Source organism: Myotis yumanensis, unplaced genomic scaffold (genome assembly GCF_028538775.1).
Source record: "Myotis yumanensis isolate MYYU_CA2020_CCGP unplaced genomic scaffold, mMyoYum1.0.hap1 SCAF_3, whole genome shotgun sequence".
NCBI classification, from domain to species: Eukaryota; Metazoa; Chordata; class Mammalia; order Chiroptera; family Vespertilionidae; genus Myotis; species Myotis yumanensis.
This window is the reverse complement of record NW_027223754.1, coordinates 129,844,228-129,866,690: the sequence shown is the minus strand read 5'-3', so window position 1 is coordinate 129,866,690 and position 22,463 is coordinate 129,844,228. Positions and strand designations below refer to the sequence as shown.

The 22,463-nt window shown below is 35.5% G+C and overlaps 1 protein-coding gene across 2 annotated transcripts in view; it reads left to right on the top strand.

The window, feature by feature from the left end:
* The window catches only part of CUNH12orf50 (chromosome unknown C12orf50 homolog), a 30,441-nt gene extending 9,470 nt beyond the window's left edge, over positions 1 to 20,971 (top strand). The window contains exons 4-13 of one of the 2 annotated variants that reach the window (XM_070407601.1): positions 4,752 to 4,910; positions 6,136 to 6,213; positions 6,295 to 6,408; positions 8,710 to 8,820; positions 11,217 to 11,312; positions 13,165 to 13,281; positions 15,152 to 15,256; positions 15,495 to 15,698; positions 17,466 to 17,558; positions 20,946 to 20,971. In XM_070407601.1, the coding sequence (XP_070263702.1) occupies positions 4,752 to 4,910; positions 6,136 to 6,213; positions 6,295 to 6,408; positions 8,710 to 8,820; positions 11,217 to 11,312; positions 13,165 to 13,281; positions 15,152 to 15,256; positions 15,495 to 15,698; positions 17,466 to 17,558; positions 20,946 to 20,971 (1,103 nt within the window). The remainder of the gene's footprint in view (positions 1 to 4,751; positions 4,911 to 6,135; positions 6,214 to 6,294; positions 6,409 to 8,709; positions 8,821 to 11,216; positions 11,313 to 13,164; positions 13,282 to 15,151; positions 15,257 to 15,494; positions 15,699 to 17,465; positions 17,559 to 20,945) is intronic. The other variant, XM_070407602.1, reaches the window with a different exon arrangement.
* Positions 20,972 to 22,463: the final 1,492 nt, after the last annotated feature.

The window sequence follows — 22,463 nt, the reverse complement described above, 5'->3', positions numbered from 1 at the left end:
CCCTGCAAAATAGTTAGTGTTCCCATTATAAATGGGTAAACTGAGACTAAAGGAGCTAAGTATCTCATGCAAAATAACACATCTCATAATTGGCAGTTCCTCAATTAAAATACATTACTGTCTGACTCTAAAACTGTCTCACAAAACAAAACAAACAAATGATGCAAAGGTCATTGGTATTTAAGGTCTCATGGAAAAGTTACCACAAATCAACAAAGGTATAAAAATATGTAGCAAAACTGTTAGCACATCACTGATTTAACCATTATGGAGAAGTAAAACTTAACTACTGTGTGAGAAAAATTTTTTTTGCATTATTTGATTACCAAGTAATTCACCTGAATTAATCTACTTTGTATTTCTAACTGGATAGTTTCTGGTCATTAAATGTGTTGTCTTTTTCATCCTATAACATTCTCCTTCTGACAAATATTTTAATGCACTGAATGGAAAGGTGTAATCATCAGTGGTCTTTATTTTTTTAATTTTTTAAAATATATTTTATTGATTTTTCACAGAGAGGAAGGGAGGGAGAGAGAGAGTTAGAAACATCAATGAGAGAGGAACATCGATCAGCTGCCTCCTGCACACCTCCTTTTGGGGATGTGCCCGCAGCCAAGGTACATGACCTTGGCTGGAATCGACCCTTCAGTCCGCAGGCTGATGCTCTATCCACTGAGCCAAACCAGTTAGGGCAGTGGTCTTTATTTTTGATGATCTATCTTCTAAAACATTTTTGATTAACTAAACCATTTCATCATAAATTTGAATAGTTGCAAAGGAGGTACTTCCCAACATTTTATCAATACTAAAATGTAAAAATAAAATTTTTATTACTTTTTAAAATACATCCAATAACCTGTGAATTACCATAATGATTTGATACCCATCATCTATTTAAAAAATATAAGAACAACAATCTCAAATTCAAACAGGTTCTAAAATTTATCTGGAAATTCAAAAAGGCAAGAATAGTCAAGACTTACTGGAAGAAACCAAAATTATAGGACTTGTTCAACCAGATACCAAGGCCTCTAAAGTGATAAAGATCATGACAGTGTAGTGCTGGCTGAGTCAAACAAATTGACAAATGGAACAGAATGAAAATCTGGAACACTCCTTGCATAGACAGACACTCGATTTGTAACAGGTAGCCTGACTGAGCAAGGGGGAAAGGATGAAATTCTCTCACACCACACATAAAAATCAATTCTAGGTAGATCATAGACCAAAATGTGAAAGGTCAACCTTTCAAGGCTTCAGAAGGCGATCGGACACAAAAAATATTGTCTATTCAAGAAAGGATGCATGAATTGGATCCATTAATATAAAAATTTGTATTCATTAAAAGGGTGGAAAGATAAGCCACAGAATGGGAGAAGATATTGTAGTACATGCCGTTTATATGACCCCCCAAAAGACTTGGACTCAATATTTGATGAAAAATCAAAAGGAAAGGCACTATTGACATTTTGTGCTGGATAATACTTTGTCGTGGGGGTGTCTAGCCTATGCATCGTAGGATGTTTAGCAGCATCTTTGGCATCTACCCCTAGATACCAACTCTTTGCAGTTGTGATAACCAAAAATATATCCAACCACTCCTAAGTGTTCCTTAGGGGAATCAGGTTAAAATTGTCTCTGGTTGAGAACCACTGTGATAGAACAATGAGCAGAAAGCAGACAGACAGTTGAAAATTAGGAGATCCAATGTCAGTCAACAAATGAAAATGTGATCATTTATTAGTAATTACAGAAATTAAAATTGAAAACCACTGATATATCATTATGCACCCATTACTAGCAAAAACATTTAAATCTGCCAGCTGTTGGTAAAGACAAAGAACATTGGGATTTGTTGTGCACTTTAGTTATTATATAGGTTGAAACAAGCAGTTTGGAAAAACAATCTAAAATTATTTCATCAAGATAAAGTTATGCATAACTTAGGGCTAGGATGCAGCTCAGAGTTATAATGTTGACTACATGAAGACAAAGAAGAAGATACTGTTTGTTTCCATTTAAAAAAATGTTCAAAACTAAGCAAAATCAAACTTTAATTTTTTATAGACACATACCTACTAATAAAACTAGAAGAAAAAATCACAAAGTGATTACCTATAATAGGTATGGAGAAGGAAAGTGGTATAAACTGGCCTTAGCTGGTTTGGCTCAGTGGATAGAATGTCGGCTTGCAGACTGAAGGGTTCTGGGTTTGATTTCAGCCAAGGGCACATGCCCAGGTTTTGGGCTCAATCCCCAGTAGCGGGTGTGTAGGAGGCAGCCAAACAATGATTCTCTCTCATCATTGATGTTTCTATTTCTCTCTCCCTCTCCCTTCCTCTCTGAAATCAATAAAAATATATTTTTAAAAAAGTAAATGGTATAAATTGGAGAGGACACAGGCTATTTCTTGACTTAGGTGTTAGCTTTGTGATGTTTGTTACATTACACCTTTTAAGATTTGTGTACTGTCCTGTATATGTGCTATATTTCACAATTTAAAAAGGCTAATATTTTAATAAACAATTTTTTAAAATTAATATTTTTCCTTCTCCTAAAACTATTTCCACTTCCTTCCTTCACATATTTTTTTATTGATTTTTAGAGAGAGTGGAAAGGAGACGGGGGGGGGGGGGGAGGGGGAGGGGAGAGAGAAACATGGATGTGTGAGAGACATTAATTGGTTGTCTCTCCACATGAGCCTGAACTGGGCCCCGGGATTGAACCCACAGCCCAGGTATGAGACCTTGACCAGAAATCAAACCTGCAACCCTTTGGTGCATGGGCTAATGCTCCTAACCACTGAGGCACACTGGCCATGGCAATCCATAACTTTTAAATTGTATGCTGTTCTGAGTAACGTGATCAAATCTCACATGGTCCTGCTCAGTCCTGCCCTGCACGTGAATCATTCCTTCACCTAGTGTATTCAAGATGTATATACTACCCACCTATTAAATCACTTAGTAGCCCTCTCAGTTATCAAATTGTTATGGTATAGTAGTGCTTGTGCTCAAATAACCCTTGTTTTACTCAATAAAATTGTAGCAAACTCTATTAAAGAACATTAAAAAAGGATTGTAGTACATAACCAAGTAGGACTTATCCCAGACATACAGATTGGTCTAACTTCAAAACGTCAATGCAATACACCAAATCAATAAAATAAAGGGCAAAAAACACATGTTAATGATAATAGATGAAGAAAAAGCATTTGACAAAGCCAACATTGTCTCATAATAATAAAAACACTAAACAAGTTCTGAATAGGAAGGAACTTGCTCAATTTGATAGCTGTGGATTTTTCGTATATATCCTGTAGTATACTTAATACTGAAGACTGAAAGCTTTTCCCCTAAGATCAGCAACAAGATGAGGATGCTCATGCTTGCCAGTTATATTCAATCCAGATGAATTGGACAATTAATAATTAAACCAATTAAAGGCATTCATATTGAAAAGGAAGAAGTAAAACTATCTTTATGGCATGATCTTTTATTTAGAAAGTTCTAAAGATTGCAGGCTACAAGATTAATATACAATAATTATATTTCTACATACTATCAATAAATAAACTAAGTGAAAAAGTTCACTTACAATAAAAAAATATTTATGAATTATTTTAACAAAGAAGCGCAAAAATTATAAAACATTTTGAAAAAAATTAATGAAACTTAAAAAAATTAAATGCTAACCATTGTTTATAAATTGGCTTTATTGTTAATATGAAAATACTGACTTGACCTATAGACCTATAGATTAACTTGACCTATAGATTCAATGCCACCCTTATTAAAATCCCAACCTATTTACAGAAATTGATAAGCTGATTCTGAAATATATATGGAAGTTCATGGGACCCAGAATAGTAAAAACAATATGGAAAATAAAGTATAACATTGAAAAATTCACACTTGATTTCAAAATCTAGAAATTACTACAAAGCTACAGTAATCATGGTCATTTGATTCTGGCATAAAAATAGATATGTAAGCCTTCTCATGACCCAGGACCCCAATTAGATGATCATTGATTTGGAGCAGTGGTTTCCAAACTTGGCTGCCTTTATAATTTACCTGAGTTAAATTATAAGTATCAGATTTCCCAGCTTAATCCAGACCTGCTGAACCAGAAGTTTAGAAAGCAGAGATCCAAAAGATGCTTTGAAAATTTTTTTTAGTTGACTCTGATAATTAGCCAGATTAGATAAATATTGGTGTAGAAAACAAAGGAAGTTGATTTAGTAATTATAAAAAATACATGTATTCACTAGCCACTTTCATTAATTGCTGGTTAGTTATGAAGGTCAGAGAACATTTAAATATGACATAGAGCTTTGGCTAGTCTAACTCCTGTGTAGCCAATAGAGAAATCCGAATGCATCGTTTTTCCTTACTTCCAAATAAGACACACAAACTCTGTCAGCATAAGTTATGCCTTAAGTGAGCTTGACTTTGTTAATTTGTCATAATGTGATCAATTAAGTTATAGTCTTATCCTGCAGATCTAATGTAAGAATATGGTAATGCTTGTGATCACTTTTGACTTATACCAAAAGGGTGTGATATACCAATTTTTGGTTAAATTACTATTTAATATGTATGAATTAATATATTTTCCACACCATCTAGGCTGTTGATTTTTTATGTTAGTTTAATAACCTTTTCATAAATATACAGTTAATCAGGAGAACAATGGTTGATCATTATATATTTTGATAAGACTGAAATGTTGCATTTTCTCTGTAGATATTACACTACAAAAAGATACTCAGGAAGGAACTCCACCCCTGACCCAGAGTCAGGAGCCCCTGAAACCTCAGGAGAATATATCACGACCCATTCACCATCCTTTAGTTTTAAAAACCAACTTTGAGGAAGAAGAGGAAGAAGTAAATGAGCAGAATGGTTAGTAAACTTTTTCTCAGATTTACAATGCATATTCAAAAAACCTCATAATATTTTCCACATATCTTTTTACTTCTAGAGTTATATAGTGTAATATATAAGGCATATTTTGATGAGAAAATAGCTTTAAATTTAATAAGTATGCTAAATTCATTATGTTCTAATTTGTTTTATGTCTACACATGCTTATTATTTGGATTGGAAGGTTTTTGTTGTATGAGGGATGGGAGACAGTTTTCCTGTTTAAATATGTATAGTTGCTTGTAGGGATATTAATCACTTATTGTTTTAAGAGTTTTCAATGCTCATTTGCTTAATAAACCCTTTTTATCTATTTTTTATATATTTTCATTGATTTCAGAGAGAAAGGAAGAGGGAGAGAGATAGAAACATCAGTGATGAGAGAGAATCATTGATTGGCTGCCTCCTGCACGCCCTGCACTGGGGATCAAGCCCACAACCTGGGCATGTGTCCTGACCGGGAATTGAACCGTGACTTCTTGGTTCATGGATCAATGCCCAACCACTGAGCCACGCTGGCGGGGCTCACTTATTTTACTTATATGTAACTTAGCATTGATATGCCTGTGTCCATCTGTTTATTTCATTACACCTATCGGTTTCACATTTAATCCTTAACGTTATAGAGATCCACAGTACAGTTTATAATTTATAAAGCTCTATCTTTTGCATTATCCCAAACAATCCTCGCAAAGGTATAAACAAGGTTAGAATTCAGTTCTTTTTCATCTGAGTCTATCCTACTCCTCCCACATTATCACAGCACTGTGCTGCCAATATAAATGCACAAACAAGATAAACATGCTGAAAATCAAACTCCCACTGTCTTTGCTTGGAATGTGTCTTCCTGTGAGCTGTATACAGGCCATCCCAGTGTATATTCTGTTTTTGTTGGCTGTAGCTCCATGTCTCCCTTACCGGGATCTTCCTCTAAACAAACAAACACGATATCAGCATGTGAATCTGTAGCTCCAGCTCGAGACACATAATGTATAATTAGTCATTTCTTTTCTCTTGACTGATTCTAATATGTGAAATATAGAAATTAGAAATATTTTCCAGTCTACAAATTATTGATTTAAAAAATTAAAATAGCAAAATAGTAATCTATCCATGAAAACAGTGGGCTTTTTCATCTTGGTTAATACATTTTCAGATTATTTGGCTTTGGGATGATTTAATTTTAAAATTATATATCTTATAGATGCTTCAAGTTTATGGACAAAGACTCCTGAAGAAATTGAAGAAAAAAGAGCAATAAAGGAGATGTGTTATAAATCTGGTAAGAAATCAAACATTTGTGGGTTTTCTAGTACTTGATGTGACAAATATACTAACCATTACTTTTCTTATGGGAGGTTAGGTGAATACTACAGGGTACATACGCCTCCAGATATTTCATCATCAAAAAGCACAGCCTCTACACCAGAAAGAGAGTTAGAGAAGCCTTTGGAAAATGGCAGTGAATTACAAGAAGGTAAGAAATTAAATGGCAGCACTTCACGGTAATGCTTCAGAGATACTTGGTATGATAGGCTGTGAATTAGTAAGATATACTATAGAGTTAAGTGATAAATGGTACATCAAGAATGAGAGTGATAAGGAAGTTTTTTTTATTGTGTGACCTAAATTTAATATAAAAAGCTGCTATTAATATAATTAAGCTTTCCCAGAAGAGCACAAAATGAAGACTTCATGAATACATGGTGACACTATATAAACACTTTACAGTATTTCTGTAAATAGTTTGCTTTTATCATTTTATTTCTCTATAAAAATAAATCTCCATGTGAAAAAGGAAATTTGTGAATAGAAAAGGCAACCTAGCCCTAAAGGAGATCCATACAATGACATTAGTGACAGAACAAGGATACATTTGTTCATTGGATGAGTGCCTTCTGTGTATCAGACAATTACAGGGGTGATTTAGGAAGATAATTCCAGGGCTGTGACTTTCATGGATCTTTGGTGAATCTGATTTTGGTGACTCTGATTTTGGTGAATCGGATTTTGCTGTTGGTGAACATGTTTCTTTTGGCAAGATAAGAACATTGTTTTCTAGCTCTAAAACCAAGAACTCAGAGAAAGTCTATAGATGCCGTACATTTATATAATTTTCTTGCCACTAGGATGAGCTAAAAGACCAGTTTTGCAGCAGTAGGAGAGATCTGAATCTCTTCCTACCTAAAAAAAATAAAATGAAATTTTTAAAAAGTTGGGAAAGTCTCCCAGGATCAAGATGAGTATAGAATAAAGATTAAAGTGCCTATCCTGGCCCTAGCCGGTTTGGCTCAGTGGATAGAGCCCTGGCCTGTGGACCAAAGTGTCCCAGGTTCCTTTTTGGTCAGGGGCACTATCTCTTGGCAGGGGCTCTGGTCAGGGGCGTGCAGGAGGCAACCAATCGATGTGTTTCTCTCAATCGATATTTCTCTCTGTCTTTCCCTATCTCTTCCAGTCTCTCTAAAATTTAATCCTCACCTGGGAAAAATATCCCCAGGTGAGGATTAAAAAATAATGAATGAATGAATGAATGAATGAATGAATGAATAAATAAAAACAGTGTCTGTCTTGCAAACCATTTAAACACATGGCGCTAGGTGGCAGCAACACACCATCAGATGGTAGAACAATCAGCAAGAACTAGTTGAGGTAGAGGTTATGTAGGAAACAACAGGATTGCTCACATTACAGATTACTCAGACAAAAAGAATCCCTAAAACCCCCCAAACAATAACAAAACAAAAATAAAGAAACCAAGCTAGCAATGCATATTAAAAATGGTAGATAATAAAGACAATTATATGCACTTGGGCTTTGTGTTACGTTTTAAGAAGCTTTTTATGCCCTTCCCGGGTAGCTCAGTGTGCAGGTTGCAGACATGCCAAGATTGTAGGTTCCATCTCCTGTCAGGACACATTCAAGAAGCAACCAGTGATGCACAAAATAAGGGAACAACAAAGCAATGTTTCTTTTTCTCTTTCTCTCTTAAATCAATCAATAAAAAAAGAAACAAAAAGCTTTTTATCTTAAAATAATTTCAGTTAATTCATGAACACTCTTTACCCAGATTTCCTCAAATGTTAACATTTTACACATGTGATTTTCACTTTCTCTCTGTAAATATACACATTGTTATTATTGTTTTTTAATTGTTAGTAAGTTTCATACATGATGCTCATACGTATATCTTACATAACTGGAGTATAAATATCAAATTCAGGAAAAATTTCCTGAATATCTTTTATAGAAAAATGAAGATTTTTTTTTCCTGGTTTAGATTCCAATCATGTGTTTCTTTAGATTGTCATATTTCTTTTATTCTGCTTTTAATAGTTTATTTTAGAAGAAAATTGGGCATGTATAAGGGAAATGGTGAGAATTGTTTATCACAGTATAATTAGCATTTTTGTCCATAGTGAGTAATACTTTTTACTCAATTTGTTCATAATGAATAGATATAAACAAATACAACAAAATTCATTATATAAAAAACATTAAATAATCTAAATATATTATGCACACATGATAATGTTAGATTGCTTAAATTTTTTAAATTGTCATTATTAATTATCCACATAGGAAAATAAATTTTCTTGACACTTTCCTGATAATTATCAAATGTGCTTAAAATTCATGTAATTTATTGTTCATCATGTCATTCTATAAACAATTCTTTCATTAATTTTTAGGTTTTTTGCTATTATTATGAATTCTATCATAAACTTATGTAAGCACTCAATGGTTCCTGGGGTAATTATTTTTATTTTTTAATTTCAAGGGGATGGTCTTACAGTTCCAACAAAATTTAGCCTAATTGAAAGGCACGGTGAGGTCAAAGCATCATTGGATAGGAAACCAAGGACTGACATTGTTGCTTTTGAAAATGGAGGTGAGTTATTTTATTACTGGTTGATCCTCAATGTATCTTTATATAATAAATGAGTCTGAATTTTCTCTTATAACTAATTTTGTTTCATCAAAATCACTTGCCATGTTTATTGTTGGCTTTTGATAAGCTCTTTAAGGCCAGGAACTACACATAATCAGTTGCCCCAGATGAATCCCGTTGTAGAATATCTGGCAATTGCTGTGCTCTCTGTAAATATTTGTAAAATAATTGCCTTTATTATGTTTAGACAATTAAATGAGTGGGTGAATGGAGACGTGTTTATAAAATTTACATGTGACTGGAAGTTAATATATTGGAACAATGAGCCAAGTTTAACAAGGTAAATTCAACCTGGGATCAGCAAGGTCTTGCATTTTAACTCAAAATGGATTAAAGACCTGAAACAATACATTACATAGAAGAAAACATCGATAGTAAGCTTATGGACCTTAGTCTTAAAGAAGATTTTATGAATTTGACCACAAAGGCAAGGGAAGTAAAGGCAAAAAATAAATGAATGGGACTATATCAAACTAAAAAGCTTCTGCACAGCAAAGGAAGCAGCCAACAACGCAAAAAGGCAACCAACCAAATGGAAGAAGACATTTGCAAACAAAAGCTCCAGCAATGAGTTAATATCCAAAATATATAAAGAACTTATACTACTCAGCACCAAACGAACATTCAATCCAATTAAAAAACGAGCAGAGGACCTGAACAGACACTTCTCCCAAGAAGAGATGCATACCCATGTCCAAGAGAGATATGAAAAGATGCTTAACTTCACTAGCTATTAGACAAATGCAAATCAAACTACAGTGAGATACCACCTCACACCTCTTAGAATGGCTATTATCAATAAGACAAGTAATAGCAAGTGTTAGAGAGGTTGTGGAAGAAAAGGAAACCTCGTTTCCCACATTCACTGCTGCCAGAAAAGTATACTGGTACAGCCACTATGGAAAACAGTATGGTGGTTCCTCAAAATACTAAGAGTAGAGTTATCATATGACCCAGCAACCCATCTTCTGATTCCAAAACATTTATTCGGAGAGATATATACGCCCCTATGTTCATTGCCGTATTATTCACAGTGGCCAAGACATGGAAACAACCAAAGTGTCCTTCACTAGATGATTGGAAGAAGAAAATGTGATACGTATATCCAATGGAATACTACTCAGCCATATGAAAAAGATTACGTACTGCCATTTGCAATAACATGGATGGGTATTGAGAATATCATGCTAAGCAAAATAAGCCAGACAGAAAAAATTAAGAAGAATCGTATAATTCCACTTATATCTGAGATGTAAAAAAGCAACAAATGAAAAAACAAGAAAAACAAAACAAAAACTCATAGACAGAGAGAATGGTAGGGTGGTTACCAGAGGGAAGAAGGGTCAGGGGTGTAATGGGTAAAGGGGTCAAATAAATGAGAGATGAAGATTTGACTTTGAGAGGTGGGCGCACAATGCAATATACAGATGATCTATCATAGAATTGTACACTTGATATCTGCATAATCTTATTAATCAATGTCACCCCAGGGAATTTAATTCTAAAAATGCCTTATTAAAGACAAGGAAAAAAAGATCAAGACATTAATAGTAGGTTTCCTTCAATTTGGAAAAGACCTGACATGGTACAAGTTGTAAGGGAATAATAAATGTTTGTGGCCCACAAGATTTCAAAATGATTCAGTAACATGTGTCATCTAGCAAATAGCTAAGGTAAAACTCACATTGAATTATTAGGAGGAGTATAGGAAGATAAGTATATGTGATAAGTCATTTAAAGTACTCAGACAAGTGTCTGACATATAAAAGAAGGCTCCATAAATGTCAAATATTATTATACTAGTTTCACTGGTTTCTGTACAGGGCAGCTCACAGTTGGGTGTCACCTTTAAAAAAGGTCATTTAAAACACTTATTGTATGTTGAGAAAGGGTGACTTGTGTGGTGAAGCACCTAAAAATTAAGTACATAAGCAATATTTAACGCAACTGTGGGTATTTATCCTGAAAAGTAGAAGATCTTTAAGGAAAAAAACCTGAATTCATATATCTGATGATATATGGAAGATAAATTATATTTACTCTATCTCTAAATGGTGAAAGATTATTTTACATTAAAGGCAAATTAATTATGTTGACTATGTAAATTTTCTTGCAATCAGTATGTAAGTGTTCATACTATGTATTCATATACACATATATTTATATATATTAATCTAAACATATATGATATATATTGAGGTGGGGTTGGTATCATTGAGAACTGTGTAAAAAGAAGTGGACAAAAGAGATGTTACAGAAGTGATAATCCTGTATTGAAAGGTAGTTTTGTAAAGCTTTCTGCCATCATTGCCACTAACAGTAAGGTACTGTCATAGGAGGTGATTGCTACATTCCACAGAGGATCATATTTCTCGGAGTAGATGAAAAGAAAGAGAAAGAAATCACCATGTCGAAATGTTCAAATACTAAAGGTAATAAACCATTTATTATTTTAATCCGAATAGATGTGTTAAACATAAAGCTTAATTTTTGTGGAAATATATAATAGGCAAAGTAATAAATAAAGCTTTTCGCTAAATACACTAAATAGGAGTCAAGAGCCCTAAGGTTCCAGTCCTGTACCTAATTGTTTGAACATGGCGCTTTATCTGATTAGCCTGAAAAATTAGCCTGTAGGGCTACATAATTTCTAGGAGTCTTGCTAGCTCTAAAGTTATTGGTTCTCTTAAATGGTAGTACTAAGTCATTTTTAGTTTCTTTTTCCAACTTCAAGCACTCAGTATGATTGCATTTTCCTAGAAAGCTTTGTTTCTGACCACTGTGAAGAGTTTTAATCTCATGATGACTTCCCCATTTTATAATTATTACTAACGATAGTCTGTAAATAATCAAGATATAATAAAATACTCCCTCAATGTTTTATGATGCCCTTACCATGCTTAGACTCTCCCAACTGGTACCTCTCTGTGGGGCAGCTTTCCCAGTCACATTACATATTCTCCATCTAAATATTAAACAACCTCATCTACTGTTTTCTTCCACTAATAAATGTTCTCAAGAATAGGAAAAGGCACTTGTAATCAAATGCAAGGATTGTTAATGGAAAATTTATGTAAATCTCTCTTTCTTTCTCTCTCAGAGATGAAAAAATTTTGCCTAATCCACACACAAAAAAACAAAACACCCTACTCAAAAAATACACTAATTACAGTAGCTATTACTCATTTAAATTGGCATATTTTATGTCAAATTGATAATGGCTGTTTAAGTTAATTAAAAGGAGCCCTGGCCGGTGGTGCCCAGTAGTTGGAGAGGGAGCCCTGATCACTGAAGGGTCATGGATTTGATATCATGTCCAGGGAGTGTACCTGTGTTGTAGGTTCCATCCCTGGCCAGGGCACGTGCAGGAGGCAACCGATCGATGTGTCTGATTTTCTCTCTCTCTCTCTCTCTCTCTCTCTCTCTCTCTCTCTCTCTCTCTCTCCCCATTCCCTCCCTTCCTTCCACTATCTCTAAAAATAAATGGAAAAATATCCATGAGTGAGGATTAACAACAACAACAAAATTTAATAAAACAAAAAAAACCCAGCTCTTCAGTTGCACTAGCCATAGTCCAAGTATTCATTATCCACAAGAGACTAGTTAGTGGTTTAGACTATTTTCGTCACTGAAGAGAGCTCTGTTGGGTAGTCCTGCTCCAAAGCATAGAACAAGTGAAAGTTGTTACATTAGAAATATTTTTGGCTGCCCTGACTGGTTTTGCTCAGTGGATAGAGCGTCGGCCTGTGGACTGAAAGGTCCCAGGTTCGATTCTGGTCAAGGGCATGTACCTTGGTTGTGGGCACATCCCCAGGAGGAGGTATGTAGGAGGCAGCGGATCGATATTTCTTTCTCATAGATATTTCTAACTCTCTATCTCTCTCCCTTCCTCTCTGTAAAAAATCAATACAATATATATTTTTTTAAAAAGAAATATTTTTTGGATCTCAATTTAAATTGGCACATTTTATGTCAAATTGATAACATTTTAATTCTTTATGGAGTTATTAAAAATGGAGTTATTAAAAATATTGCCACAAATATGTAATTTACATATTGAAAATAATGGCTGTATTACTGGGTTTTTAACGTTTTGTTAGTGACAAATTTGGAGGACTCTAGGCAGTGATTAGGGAATTTCAATAATGCATTCTAAAAATTAGCATACATATGTATATTTTTAAAAGTAGTATGCCCATCATATAATGTTTGAAAAGTGAAATACCAACCGAGACACTTCTTTTACTAATACTGACATTTTATTTTTTTAATTTGCTTTAAAAGACAACAAGGACAGTCCTCATCCAAAGCGTTCCCTAGCTACCCGACTAGCACCTACAGCGCATGTATTAAATGCTACTGAGAATATCAGTTTGAAGCTCAGAGAGGACCCCTCTTCAAGTGAGAGCTCTCTTTTTGGCCTTAGATATATTTGTCTTACCATGGATTTGTTTTGCTTACTTGAAATAGAATCTTAAAAAAGAAATTTAAAAAGGATGGTTTAAAAATTATTCAAGATTAAGAATTAAAGACAACATTATTTTACTAGCTTTGGCAATGAATTGTGATGTAGGTCCTAGTAAATAATATACTTTCCCACTATTTTTAAAAAAATATATTTTATTGATTTCTTACAGAGAGGAAGGGAGAGGGATAGAGAGTTAGAAACATTGATGAGAGAGAAACATCGATCAGCTGCCTCCTGCACATCTCCTACTGGGGATGTGCCCACAACCCAGGTACATGCCCCTTGACCGGAATCGAACCCGGGACCCTTCAGTCCGCAGGCCGACGCTCTATCCACTGAGCCAAACCGGTTTCGGCCCCACTATTTTAATTTAAGTATTAAAATTAATAGTATACAACCGTCTCAGAAGATTCATTAGTGTTGCCCTTTTAATGTAACCCATTATAGAATACAATGATAGGTTTTTACTATGTTTTGGATTATTTTTCTTGATTTGGCTTCTCCTTGCCATTCAGTACTCTAAGCTACTTTTTTGTGATACAATTAAGACCCATGACTCTTCCTCTTTGTTTTCTTCCATCTTTTCTCCTTTCCCTTATTTCATTTATTGAACCCATATATTATTCTTGGATCCCAGATAAGCACTAAGGGAACTGTGATGCTTTACCCTCAAGAAGCTCAGTTTAGTGGCATTTGTTAAAAATATGGTTTCCAAAACCTAGGAGCAGGAGCTTGAGAATAAGGGTGGAGCATGATATTTGCACAGGAGGCAGAGAATCTGTCTCATTGAAGGCCTAATGCTTAAGCTGAGGTTGAGAGCAAAAGCAAAGACATTTATGGGTCCACTATAGAGAGCCAATGCAATCCACACAGTGCCTTTCTTACGTGTGAATATTCAGGATCCCTCTGCAGTGGTTCTCAACCTTCTGGCCCTTTAAATACAGTTCCTCATGTTGTGACCCAACCATAAAATTATTTTTGTTGCTACTTCATAACTGTAATGTTGCTACTGTTATGAATCGTAATGTAAATATCTGCTATGCCGAATGGTCTTAGCCGACCCCTGTGAAAGGGTTGTTCGACTACCAAAAAGAGGTCGTGACCCACAGGTTGAGAACTGCTGCTCTACAGACAAGTAACAAAGAATGCTGCTCTCTACTAAATTATTTTAAGAGTGTCTGGAGAAATATACCTTAAAAATTTCTGGAAAATTTAGCATGCATATAAAATTTTTGGTGAAAAATTATGCAAGTAAGAAGTGAATAATCTAGTAATATTAACACTTATAAATCCTGATTACTTGGTCTTGTTTTACTAAACTATCTATACTCAAAACTTCTTAAGATCTTAAAAGGAAAAGGTAAAATTCTCTAAAAGTGTTTTACATTAATCCAACTTCCTCAGAAGTCATAGTTTTGACTAAAAATGTATAAAAAGTTTTATGTTCAAAATAACAATTCCAAAACTACTTGTAATAACATTGTAATGAGATAGACACATAATTATGTCTGGAATGCAATTTTATGTTCTTTAAAAGGAATCCACACATTCCTTTGAAGACAAGCATTTTTCTCTGAGGAATGCTAATTATTGAACGTTTTCTCATGTATTTTCAAGATAGATTTTTTGGGGGTATTTAAAAATAGATCACCCTTTGTTCTGGAAAGTAAAGTATTAGGATGGTGAATTATTTTTTTCCCCTTGAGTGGCATGTGAATGCACAGATATGTAATTATCACCTACACTAATTTTCAGATGAAAGCATCTTTTAAAAAAACTGTAAAAATTTGTATTTCCTCTAAGTGAATGATGTCCAGCCAGTGAGGAAGCCTCATTTTAAAGGCGTGAAAAAAAGAAAATGGGTTTATGATGAACCAAAGAACTTTCCTGGCCAAGGAGTGCGGAGAGGTAGAGTGTCTCTATATTTGATATTTCTAAATTGTAATTTGAAAATATATTAAATATCAAATGATATTTTATATCTGAAAATCAAATTACTGTTGTGAAATGTGTTATTTTAGGTGTCAACCCAACTCCAATAAACTTAGTTCTTTTAGCTTGCATTGTCTTCCAATGTTATTAATTGGTATGAAATCAACTCGTTTTTTTTTTTTCTCCTCACTCTTTTCCCCCCTTTCTTCTACAGCACTACAGACCCCAAATCCAAAAAATAAAACTAGTTACCATCGCAGTAATAAAGACAGAAATGCTGAGAATGCATCCTATATCCACGTTCAGAGGGACGCTGTCAGGACTGTCTCATTAAACGCACCTCCCTGCAGCAGGCCCACACACGGCTTCTACAATAAAGTCAACGCTAACAAGGAACCCAAACTCAATCTCTGTCCAGGTGGGGCTCTTTGTGTACTGGTCTGTGGTTTGCTTTCCCTTGGACTTTCCCGGTGGCTCAATGAATCTTTGCTGCTACCTACTCCCCCTTTCCTTTTCCAGGCCATCACCACCAGCTGAGAAAGCCAGTGGAAGGGTTTCTTCCATATGCCGGAGTGCACGTGACTCAAAGGCTGTGGAAAAAAATATGTTGGTGCAGATGACTTGGCACTGAAGCTTCCTAGCGCTGTGTCTCAGGGCACTGCCCTTTGCTCCCCCTGGATAGCTTTATTTCACTCTGGAGGGCTGTTTGCAGATGCTTGACATTTCCTTGTTGCACTAACTGCATTGTTCAAGGATCATTTCAGGCCCACGCCTTGCCTTTTCTCGAGACCTTCATGATTACTTTCTGAAAGGGTTAGTTTGAGGGTTAACTGCAATATTTTTGACAAGTTCTTGTCTCTCCCACCATACCCAGATTGCTTCTAAATCATTTCATCACGTAATAGGCAAAATCATGGTATATGTCAAGGAAATACAAGGCCACAAGGGAGGAGGGAAGAAATCTCTTTTTCTTCCTGTCTCAGACGAATTTTGCTTTTTCAAAGTTGGGTTTAACTTTTCCCAACTAAGAAAAGGCCACTCAGTTCCCTATACCTGCATGCTTATATTTTCCTCGGTTCACAGCCTGATCAGTGGAGTTCTGAATGTTGTGTATTTTGTGAAACATGAGTGAAAACTCTGTCTTTCTTAGGATCTTTGTTTTACAATTTAAATCGAATTTAACTTTATTTAAATTGTTTTTCTTCTGTTTTCAAACAGAATGATGTAAAAATAAGGACACTCTTAGGTTAATAAAAAGGCTTTTAATTTTATTTCTTACTATCATGTCATTATTACTAATTTTGTTATATTTCCCTGTTCGTAAGTGGCTGTGAAGAATACAGTGACTTCCAGAATAGTTTTGTGCCATTGTCTATATTTGTGTTAAGGTGGCCACTGTTATACTCACTATTCCCTTTGCATTATTAGTGCAAATGTCAACAAGAGAAAGAGCAAATCCATCTTTAGTATCTTGGACCAGGCGTTGAGAATCACAGTTGCATAGTCATACTTGAAAACGCAAATGCAACATTGCTAGATGAGAGTTAAATATAGAGCTCTCAATAAATATTTTAAGACCAAGTTAGTATATACATGCTTTGGTTTCCTGGAACAGTAAGTTCTCTATGGTAGAGCAATCTGCTATCATGGGAGTCACTTCATGGAGGGAAAAGGGAGTAGAGCTGTATCTCCTACTTCATTCTTCCTTCCTTCCTATCTTTGGGCATCGCCTCCCCTGCTGGCCTGGTCCGTCCTTCCTTTCTTCCTTCCTTCCTTCCTTCCTTCCTTCCTTCCTTCCTTCCTTCCTTCCTTCCTTCCTTCCTTTCTTCCTTCCTTCCTTCCTTTTCTATAAATATTAGCAGAATTGCATGAAAAATCATAGTTAAACAAGGCAAAGAAATATTTTTTATCACATTCAGATACTATTTTCTCCTCTAGCTTAGTCTCAAGGCAGACAGTCTTATTTGAGGACTTGAACAGCCAATTAAGAGAATGTGTACCCATGTTCATTGATAACTTAAATAGTCTTAATAAGCTCATTTTTGTCACTGATCCCTTAGCTTTGAAATGGTAACATGAATTAGAGAATTACATCTCTGAGATGTTTTTAAATTTGAAAAACTCCTAGAATATGATTTTAAAGTTATACAATATTTAACTCAGTCTTCTTTTTTTTTTCTCTCAGATAAATATATGTCAACACCATATAATGGTTCAGCTTGGCGAAAAAGAATTCCTTTTTCAAAAGCATATTCAAAAACTCAAAAGATATATACAGGTAAACTTTTACTAATATTTAACACATTATACAATTCTAAAAATAAGTGACAAGTTTTTAAGCTCAAGGAACATAATTTAGGAAATTTGAACAATTTCATGATACATATGAACATAATTACTTGGAGTTTCATAGATCTTTTTCTACTAGCAATTTAATTTTGCTTTGTTTTACTGTGTTCTACTTTGCCTACATTTATGTGTTATCAAAAATCTTTTGACATATTTCTCTCCTTAGCTACAAGCATAGCAGGATTATATAACTTGTTAAGATGCATTCTTTGTTGAACCACAAAGCAAATATATAAAACCATATTTTTGAAACAAAGTATTAAAGCCCTACTCTGTTCACCATCCACAAATATTGGCTGGTGGAGACTTATAGGTCCCCTAAGACACAGTTTCCAGGTCAGGAGGTTCATAATGACTGTGGTCTCCCTTTTGTTGTGTTCTTTTCTCTGGGAAGGGGTGGGACCCTTGGAATCTCCCAGGGTAGAGGCTTATAGACCCAACCTCAGATGGTCTTTTTGCTAAAAATCTTGGTGTCTTCTCCCGGCTTATTCTGGGCCTGGCTGAGTAGGTTTGGAAAACCACACAAGGTAAAATGGTTTCAGTTTACTTCTCAGAAAATTGAACATTTCAGGAAAAGTTATAGAGAGGGAATTCCTAGATCAGTAGCCTAGAATTTTCAGAATCATCTGACATTCATACGCTTTTATACAAGAGCTTTCCAGAATGAACTAGAACATATCCAGCTAGAAACTGTCCCCTTTCCAAAGTAAATAGCTAGGATCTTCTAAAGCAGTATTTCTCTAACCTCTTTTGAGTGTAGCAATGACATAGTACGCAGACTTGCTTGTATATTTATGTACTGGAGTCAATTGTTTTTTCCTTTTTCCCATTTCTTCCCCAAACATATTGCATTGCAAGAAAATTCTGTTGCAGCACAATTTAATTGACTATATTTTCTCTTAATTTTGTATCGGTTTTTACATATGATGGCACTTAATTTTAGGGGGAAGGAAGTGAAAAGTCAGTGGAAATCCTGGTTAAAACCACAGATTGTTGAGTCACACATTTTTCTCCCATGGTTTCCTTGTGGGTGGGAGTTATTTGGAGTATTAAGGGATGTACTTTTCACCCATGCACCGTCCCAGTAACTGCTCTTTTATTCCAGCAGCCTTCTCCCTCCCATCCCAGATAGTTACACATGAATTACAGAAGGATTTTGGAGGGGGGAGGATGACTTTAAGTTTAGACCATGAAACATGCACCACCCACGCACAGCAGAGGAACGGGGATGTGATGGGATGTGAACTGACAAAACCAGTTTTTTCTTTCAGCCCTGGGGAGTGATAAGGGGGGTCTGGAGAAGCAGCAGGAGACTAGATACAATGTGAAGCCACTCGCTTGTCCCCTTCTTCTTTTCTCTCACCACCTCAGCTATGCCAGGACCCAGGTGTAGAAAGACCAATGATAGAATTTCCCTTGAAGTTTATAAGAACCTGAGCGTAAAGCAGATCTGCACTGCACTTCCCAGAGGCAACCTAGCGAGGGTGGGGTGTGGAGGGGTGTGTGTGTGTGTGTGGGGGGGGGGGGGGGGCGAGCTTTGAAGAGAATTTCTCAATGCCATCTGGTGGTGGGTTGGGTGCAGGGCAAGCCATGTCTAAGATGAAAGGGTTGGAGACTACTTGAAATTTCCCAACTCCACGTCTGCTTAGGAGAGCATCACCTATTCCTGTGAGTTTCAATAAGAGTGAGCTTCTTGGAGAGAGGACAAGTGGGTCTACACAAAGCCTCCTGGCTGGGACTGATAGCAGCAGGAAGATACCTTTTTGGTTAGGTCCTATTGGAGGGGAGAGCTCAGCTGGAACCTCAACAGATTGCCCTGCTATTATTCACCAATCAAACCCTTGTTCCTTGAAGTATGACTTGAGGACCTCCAGCAATGACATCACCTAGAACAGTGATGGCGAACCTTTTGAGCTCGGCGTGTCAGCATTTTGAAAAACCCTAACTTAACTTTGATGCCGTGTCACATATAGAAATTTTTTGATATTTGCAACCATAGTAAAACAAAGATTTATATTTTTGATATTTATTTTATATATTTAAATGCCATTTAACAAAGAAAAATCAACCAAAAAAATGAGTTCGCGTGTCACCTCTGACACGCGTGTCATAGGTTCGCCATCACTGACCTAGAAACTTGTTAGAAATGTGGAATCTCCATCTCACACCTGCTGAATTAGAATCTACATTTAACAGAATCCCCAGGATGCACATTCAAGATTGAGAAACCTTTGTCTGTGTATTTGGGCCACCATTGACCAGCACATGGTCCAAATCTTGTTGAGACACGAGATTTTTGAAATAGTGTTTCTCTTCCCAGTTGTCACAGAACAGCAAACATTCTTCCCTGTCCCAACCCTAGAAATTAGGATAAGCAGCAGGGAGATGTGGGAGGGAGAAAAACCCTGAGAAAGAATTTCAAATATGAATGTGACTGAAATATAAATATGAATCAACTAAGAAATCACTGAATTTGATGACGTTTTTGGGCCAAGCACCAATAAGTTTTACATCAGACAAAATGGGGACTTACATTCAAAAAATCAAAACCAGTTGTAAAAAATAAAGTTAGTTTTCTTATTTACCCAAGCTTTTGACTGGGGAATGTGTGACCCTTAAACTCTTACCCATTCCAGTTGTTTTCATCACCAGAGTAAGAGAGAAAGATTAGCTGGTGTTTCCTCCCCCGCACCTCCTGCTAGGGCACAGAGGAGCGATTTCAGCATTTCCCAGTGGGCAGATTGACTTCTGGAAACAAGCAGCAGAACACACCAGCTGCCACTAGTCTATTCTTCTAAAAAAAATCTGCGAGCCAAGGCCACAGAAATATAAATGGGCAAGAGGAGCCTTTGGGGAAAAATGTCATTGGCTGCTATGAAGATAATGCGGTAGGAGAGGAAAACGTGTGTTAGGAATCGAGGAAAGTTGCTGAAGGCAATCAGAGATGTCTTTCTCATTGCCAGCCTTCCTTGAGGTCACATCTCCTTTCTGGTAGAGACATAGCTGGTGTGGCTGGCGGTACTGACTCCATAGGATGGAACATTCATTCTGCTCATTCTGGCTGCTCCATGGTGTCGCCTTATATATAGTATTTTTCCATTCCTTCCCAGTCCTCCATCCAAATCCAAAACACAGTAAACTTCAGGAAGAAGGTGGAATTAGTTTGAATGGCCTTCAGACAATTTATGAATTAAAACAATAGCTTTGTTTTTGTTTTGCGTTTAGATTTAGGGTAATTAGCAAAAGACATGCAACATGTCAGTACTTTAAAGATTGCTGAAATAAAATAATTGAAATATTTTTTGTGTTTTACTAGAGCCAAGAAGAAATGGGAGCAAGTAAACCTGCAGGTTGAAAGAAGAGAAAAATGAAAAAGAAAAGTCCCAGACATCATTTGATTTATAATCAAAAATGAAAATTCAAAGAATGAGATATTCAAGTACTCCCTACTGTATACTGGGTAGCCAAAGATGATAAATGCAAATTCTGAAAATAAGATGCAGGAAGTACATTGTACTCTTTCACAACTGATAAAAATGCAAATTGCAAACAGCTGCCTGCGTATTTATATAGGTCTGGAATTCATTTGCTGCATTGCCACAACATTTAATAAAATTTAAAAGTTTGACAATTAAAATCATTCTTTAATTGTAAACTAAGTTAGATTGAACAGACTGAGGAGCAAAATTGTTCCTTTGATGTCTGTTTTGCAATATTCTTTACAGGAGAAACCTTACATTTTCTTTCTTTACCTAGATTTTAAGCTTGGCCTTCAGCTATAATAACAGATATAAAGTGTAAACAAATTCAATGAAGTCCCAGGGTAACAATTTGGTGATGAGTATGTTAGAGGAATTCTAATAGAAATACACTTTGATGTGCTATAGAAAGAGACGGATTGTTTATCATGCAGGGCAGTTGCTGAACAATGTCTTTTAATTGGCAACTACAAAATCTATCTGCTATGTGCTACATTTAATGCTGAAAAATAAACGTTTTTCTTACTATGAAAACAAAAATTATATGATCCTATTGGAGAAAAGGACTTGATAAAGGGGGAAAAAAGCGAATTAATAACCTGGTGTCCCAAAAGTTTTTGTGAGGTACTTGAGGCTTTTATAATTCCAGGAGTACAAATGCTTACAAATGTAAGAGAGATACCATTTGAAATGTATTTCCATTTCTTTTGTACTTGTTTAGAATTGTGTATCTTGAATAATAATTTTTTATGTAATTTAAAAAATGTTCCTCTGTAGAGTGACTGAAATGAAAAATTTCTTCTTCACAAAATAAACTGATAAACAAAATAGATCCAGAGACATAGAAGCATGGAACAGACTGTAGGATCTCAGAGGAAAGGCGGGGGTGGGTGAATGGGTGGGAAGAGATGAACCAAAGAACTAGTATGCATGTATGCATAACCCACGTACACAGACAATAGGGTGGTGAAGGCCTTGGGGTGGGGAAGGGACTAGAAGGGGTCAATAGGAGGGAAAAAGGGGATATATATATATGTAATGCTTTCAACAATAAAGATTAAACAAATAAAAATTTGTTCTGCAAACTTAAAAACAAATATGAAAGCAATATAAGTAATTTTTCAAATGATGTTTTTATAAGTTTTTAACTTTTATGCTTCTGAGTTCATTAAAGCTCAGAACTTCACTAACACTTGGGACCCTGCATTTTTATTTACATGCATCTTATGGTTTTTGGTAGCCTTTTGTTCAATATCTATTGGGAAGTGGAGATCAGTGTTCTTAGAAATATTTTTAAAAACATTTTATAAGATGTGATTCCAGCTTGTGGATTAATAAATCTTAGTTTCTGACTT